General features: G+C 43.5%; 1 protein-coding gene across 1 annotated transcript in view; it reads right to left on the bottom strand.

The window, feature by feature from the left end:
• Nucleotides 1-246: 246 nt before the first annotated feature.
• The window catches only part of HEPACAM2 (HEPACAM family member 2), a 73,859-nt gene continuing 67,232 nt past the window's right edge, over nt 247-6,873 (bottom strand). The window contains exons 9-10 of the mRNA XM_018557590.1: nt 4,450-4,553; nt 247-399 (exon numbers count right to left, since the gene is read on the bottom strand). Of these exons, the coding sequence (XP_018413092.1) occupies nt 396-399; nt 4,450-4,553 (108 nt within the window). The 3' untranslated portion in view covers nt 247-395. The remainder of the gene's footprint in view (nt 400-4,449; nt 4,554-6,873) is intronic.

Raw genomic sequence — 6,873 nt, 5'->3', positions numbered from 1 at the left:
CTGCTGCCCAGAAATATTGCCACCTTAGCTGTGGGCCTATGTGGCCCTTCCATCGATCTGGGCCTGGTGGCAGTCTCTGCCTCCCCCCCCCTTTGGCAGTGGGAGTCCATTCCACCAACTACAATGTATACATGCAGTAATAAACACAATGGCAATATCTTACAAAAAGCTGTACAGGTGACAACACAAATCAGAGCACATCCGGCGCGTGACGGAAGAGAAGAGGGCTTTTCCCCATTCATGTATTTATAGGTCGACGCAGTCCCCGATGAGACATATCTGTAAAGTCATTGCCAGTAACTGGCAGCAGGCTGAGGTATTCCACCAATATGGCCACTCTCTTTACAACGATACAAGGTACTGCACCACGTTCACCACGCCTTCCATGTTGTCATTCACCTGCAAAAGAGAAAATGCAATGAGAACAACAGGCCTAATACTGGACCAAAACACCTGAACCAAGAACTGTCTGTGCTCCATTACACATCATTTGGGGGAATTTGTCAAAACTGGAGCAGAAATAATCTGGAGCAGTTGCCCGTGGCAACCCTTTAGCATCTCTTTTCAGTTTGTTCAGTTCAGCTTTAAAAATGAAAGATAGAAGCTGATTGGCTGCCATGGGCAACTGCTCCACATTCCATCTGCTCCAGTTTTGATCAGCGTCTGTGGAAAGAACAGTTCTTGATGCTAACAAAAATTAATTAGATTCGCCCTTTAACTTTTCCAGTGCATTATGGGGGAAGGTCAGGAAGATTCTGGTTGCTAGGAGCAACAGGTTCTGTTTTTTTTCACAGGGCAAGTTTTAGTTTCCTGATCACACTTCCAGTACAAGGTCAGCAAGGAAGTAGCTGGTTGCCATGGGCCAGTGGCGCCACAAGGGGGGTGCAGCTCGCACCGTGGTGCCACCATTGGAGGGGTGACACCAAAACGACTGACAGTCATTTTGGTGTCACCTCCTATGAAATGTCGGGCACTCGCTCCAGGTGTCACCCAGCCTCGGGACGCCCTTACCATGGGTAACACAGAAATTTAATCTAGGCCTTTGCAATCAATGCCTTAAAGCAGAACTACACCCGCCTATCCTTAACAGCTATGGAAGGAGCCATCTTGGCCTCTATTTGGATTGCAGTTGCCATGGTGCTGCACATGTGGCCAGCTATGATATCAGCCATTTGAGGACTTTAAAGTTTGGCTGAGATCTGAAATTAGCACACAGCCAACAAGGACGGTTTCCATGCCTTGAAAGTGGTTAGCATTTCTGCCTTGCAGCATGAACGGTCCCCGGTTCAAACCCCAGTCATGTCACATCTGTAAAGAGTTTGCATATTCTTCCTGTGTTTTTGTGACATAGGGACCTTAGATTGTAAGCTCCTTGAGGGCAAGGACTGATGTGAATGTGTAAAGCTCTGCGTAAAATGTTGATGCGATATAAATACCTATGATAAATAAAAAAAATGGAGGGCAGGCAATAAAACAAACTGACCGGCCTGTTCACAATCTTCTCTAGAATGTACGCTGTGAAGCTCACTGTAAATTCTTAACACAACACGGTGTGCGCATCTGCAGAAGTTATGTCATACTGACCAAGGCCAATCAGGATTGTCCAAAGTGATCCTGGAGGAAGACCGAGTGAAGATGTCAGTGCCAGGGAGGGAAGTTATGTTTTAAAACCATCCAATGATGGAAATGACGATTCCGATTGAATCAGACATTTTCAAATGGAATTCTACACACACAGGCCAACTTAAAAAGCAGTGCTGTACCGATGTGCTTTACAAATGTGCATTGTGCTCGGGTTTCGGGATTCGAGATTGTGAAGCCGAAGAAGTGCAAAAAAATTAATGGAATGATCCGAAAATGAGGCATTTTACAGATCTTACAGAAGCTGGGAAATATTCAGGAATGAGGAATCTTATATAGGCCGAGAATAATCAGATAATTAGGCATTTTACTGATCTAAAAGAATACTAGAATAATCTGGGAAAGAGACATCTACAGATCTTACCGAAGCCGGGAATAATCTGGGAAAGAGGCAGCTAGAGATCTTACAGAAGCCGGGAATGAACTGGGAATGAGGCATCTACAGATCTTGCAGGAGCCAGGAATGAACTGGCAATGAGACAGCTACAGATCTTAGAGATGTTGGGAATGAGCAGGGAATGAGGAATCTGCAGTTTTTACAGAAGCTGGGAATGTTCCAACAATGAGGCATCTACAGATCTTATAGATGCTGTGAATGAGGCATCTTAGAGATCTTACAGAAGCCAGGAATGATCCAAAAATGAGGCATCTACAGATCTTATAGATGCTGAGAATGATTTGAGATGAGGCATTTTACAGATCTTGCAGATGCTGGGAATGAAGCATCTACAGATCTTACAGAAGCTCAGAATGTTCCGGGAATTAGACATTTTACAGATCCTACAGAAGTCAAGAATGATCCGAGAATGAGGCATCTTACAGATCCTACAGAACCCAGGAATGATCTGAGAATGAGGGATCTTACAAATCCTACAGAAGCCACCAAGAATGATCCAAGAATGAGGACATTTTACAGATCCTACAGAAGCCAGGAATGATCTGAGAATGAGGACATCTTACAGATCCTACAGAAGCCAGGAATGATCTGAGAATGAGGACATCTTACAGATCCTACAGAAGCCAGGAATGATATGAGAATGAGGACATCTTACAGATCCTACAGAAGCCAGGAATGATCCAAGAATGAGGCATCTACAGATCTTGCAGAAGCTGGGAATGATCCAAGAATGAGGCATTTTACAGATCTTACAGAAGCCAGGAATGATCATAGAATGAGACATGTTACATATGGGAATGATCCAATAATGAGGCAGCCGGGAATGATCCAATAATGAGGCATCTCACAGATATTACAGAAGCCGGGAATTATGCATCTTACAAATCTTACAGGAACTAGGAATGATCTGGGAATAAGGCATCTTAGAGCTCATTCAGAATCCGGGAATGATCTGAGAATGAGACATCTTTCAGATCTTTCAGAAGCCAGGAATGATCTGGGAGTGTACACAGCAGGATGCATGCGCCATACGGCATACACAGAAATTAAAATATTGCTAGGAAAAAAGAGGAAGAAGTTTGTTTGGCAGAAGACACTTTGCATGTCTCTTCTGCCAATATTCCCTACCTCCCAGCAATTTGCTTATTTTTAGAGATAAATTCGGCTTTAATATTTGAAAAGGGAGAATTAATTGGGCATAGTATTTGGCCTATAATCTTACAGGCATGCTGTAATTGTAGTAGGCAGGTTATTGTATGAGACACATGAAGTCATTGTTCAGCATCTCCTGTGAATACATGTTACAAGACACCCAATCTGTCCTTTAACTGCTGATTATACAAGGATTCCTTATTTGCTCTGCACCACTAAGCTGGGAAGTATTTGTTCAGCTACAGCAAATAGACCTCAGTGATTGTAACATTGTTATTTGCAGCGAGTGAATAAATATTTTATAGCCGACATCCTGGACAAGAGAAACAAATAACAAGGAGCACTGGGAGTGTGATTTGTATATGAACAAGCACAAGCGTCTTTAAAAGGAGAACTATGAGGTGAGTGAAAATCGCTCATGGTTCGAGCCGACGTGTGACAATGAAACTGTCACACGTCGGCTCAATAGACCGGGAAGTGAGAGAACACATATGGTCGCTCGCTCACTTCTCGATCATGTCCCTGCAGAGAGCCGTGAGCGTCACTTACGGCTCCCTGCAGGGACTCCCCCTCCCCGCTCCGATCCTCCAGCACTGACTGGCGGAACGGACGGGGGAGAGGGTGGGCACAGCTGGCTCTGCCTCTACGTAGGCAGAGCCAGCTGTCAATCACGCAGCTGGGTGAAGCTCAACAGTAATCTCGAGATCCGTCCCGCATGCGGCGGTCTCAGTATACTGCGAGCTGTAGCTCGCGGTATAATGAGCTCTGGGTCACGGGAGGACGCTAGTTTGTGTCCTCCCGTTGACCCTTAGGAGAACTATGGGGAAAAGCACTGACCCCATAGTTCTCCTTTAAATCTAAACTCAAGAGCAGAAATGTCATATTGCAGCTTACCATGTTCCTTGTCAGCACATGTGTATGCATCAGAACCTAATTGGCTCTGAGTACAGACCCCTCCTCTCCCAGTCTACTGTACAAGGGGTTGCAAGAAGCTGACATCAAAGGAGATTCAAGTTTTTACACCAATTGCATGTAAAACACATCGCTCAATTTTTTAATGACTACATAATTGCATAATGACACTGCAATACCAAATTTCACCAGCAGATGGTAATACAGATAAAATGTATCTTTCCAGACCCTGAAGAATGGTAGGACAATATTGGAGTTGAGGGTGTGGTACCAGCCAAGCCCTTTGTGTTACCCTAAGGAAGGGGTTATAAACATGCAAGGTGATTTTTCATGTTAGTCACACTTACGATTGTGGATCATTCTGAGCTTGCTCTGGGACATGTTGGATGACCTCATAGATGGTGCAGTTTATATCCTGGAGATGTAAGACACTTGCTGCTTGTCCTGGGGCCTATGTAGAATAAAAGAAATGTATTAATGGGCTGGTAAACCATAATTAGAGTGTTCTATATCACAGAACTATGACTATGGCTTAAAATGCTAGCGGTAGCACAACAGTGGCTCAGTGGTTAGCATTTCTGCCTTGTAGCACTGGGGGTCCCTGGTTCAAATACTGGTCTGGATACTGTCTGCAAGGAGCCTCCTCTACTGTCTGCTGTCACCTCCTCCCATGACCTTCTACTCTCGCTCCCTCGTCACCACCTCCATGCTCTGTAACCTCCTCTCATGACCTCCTACTCTCGCTCCCTCGTCACCACCTCCATGCTCTGTAACTTCCTCCCATGACCTCCTACTCTCGCTCCCTCGTCACCACCTCCATGCTCTGTAACTTCCTCCCATGACCGCCTACTCTCGCTCCCTCGTCACCACCTCCATGCTCTATAACCTTCTCGTCACCTTCTCCCATGCTCATCTTCAGGACTTCTCCAGAGTCTCTTCCATCCTCTGGAACTCCCTACCACAACCTGTATGGCTATCTCCTACTCTGTCCACCTTTAGGGGATCCCTAAAAACTAATCTCTTGAGGGAAGCCTATCCCATCTCTACCTAACAACTGAATTATTACTTTCTCCATCAACTCATCCCCCCATAGTTTGTATTGTAACTATGCTGTATCCCTTTATCCTGTATATCTTTATATTGTTAATAGTGATTGCAAGCAAAAAGTAACTTTAGAAAGCCAAGTTGTTCTCGTTAAAATGCAAGCCTGGTATTTATATATTGAAGCCGCCTCATCTACGTTTATATATAGACCATCCTGTGATGTATCATAGATCCACAGAGAACATCCGCCATATGGTAAATATCTGTATAAAGTCACTTTCAACCTTTATTTCCAAAAACACAAATGCCGCAGTGATGTGATTCTTATATCTAGATATCGTTATTGCTGCAGCAACAGAAAACCATGTAACGTGGAGCTCACACTGCACCTTATCTATGAGTGTGTATGGAAACCTGAGCAATGATCTTCTCTTATTTGCTCCCCTTTGGCCTGTTAAATACCATTGAAAGTGTTTTGTTATATTTGTTAGATAAGTGAAGTCTAGTGAACGCTGTCATCCTAGGAGAGGAAGTGTGTGATTGACAGGATCACCAAGGGGAAAATAAAGCAGCCTGGGAAAAATAAAACTAAAGCAGCCACCACACCTAAGGACTTGTAAGTGGCAATATATTACATTTTGTTCTTTGGTTTAGAAAAAATTTGCCATCCATCTTCACACATGATAAAATCAGAATTTTTGGCTAGAAAACAGCTTAAAACCCTCAAACAATGATATATTTTCTGAAAGCAGAAGCCCTGTAGAATAAAAAAAAAAATGCTAGTTGCAATTTTTTATGTCACATTATATTTGCAAAAATGTTTATTAAAACAATATTTTAGGGTAAAATACACAAAAATTAATTTTAGTGCATACAAACACAATATATTACCCAGTTTTTTTGGAAAAATATAAAAGACGGGGTCACATCGGGTAAATAGATAACAAACATGTTAAGCCTTAAAATTTTCCGTGCTCGTGAAATCGCAGAAAATTACAATACCCAAAATTGCCCATAGGCGATGCTTTAAGAGCTTTCACTGCTCATCAATTTGGTGTTCACACAGATTGATGGCTCTAGAAATATTGCTCGCAATCCGACGTTCATGGTGATATGGAACATGTGTGGCGCAATCATTGTTTTTTGCACATAGGCACACCCAGCGCATGTTCACGTGTGTATGTGCGTGTACGTGGGGACAGGGGATATATAAATATGTATATGTGTGTGTGTGTGACTGTAATTTTTTAAGCCTTTTTTCCTTTTTTTTGTATTTATATAACTTTATTGTTATCACATAGGGAGCTACCAAGCCCTCTTTGAGATAGCAAATACATTGTGACAGATGCTCTTTATGGAGACATCAGGGGTCTATTAGCCCCCTAATGTCACCTACAGAGCCCAAAGAGGATATGATGTAGAGGTCGTGGTTTAACAGCTTCTGTTCTACAGCAGCCAGAGAAATTACACATTAAAACCCGGCACACCCAGCGCGTGAACACACATGCTGGGTGTGCCTATGTGCGAAAAACGATGATTACGCCACACATGTTCCATATCACCATGAACGGCGGGTTGCGAGCAATATTTCTAGAGCCATCAATCACTGTGAACACCAAATGGATATCATACACATCGCTTCTGCTTTCAGTGAATAGAGGGGAGATCAGCTGCTGGAAATGTGCTGATCTCCCTCCGATCGAGGTGGACAGACCCACTGTGCCGGA

This window comes from Nanorana parkeri, unplaced genomic scaffold, assembly GCF_000935625.1.
Source record: "Nanorana parkeri isolate BGI_ZX_2015 unplaced genomic scaffold, ASM93562v1 scaffold291, whole genome shotgun sequence".
Lineage (NCBI taxonomy): Eukaryota > Metazoa > Chordata > Amphibia > Anura > Dicroglossidae > Nanorana > Nanorana parkeri.
This window is presented reverse-complemented; position numbering and strand designations above follow the sequence as displayed.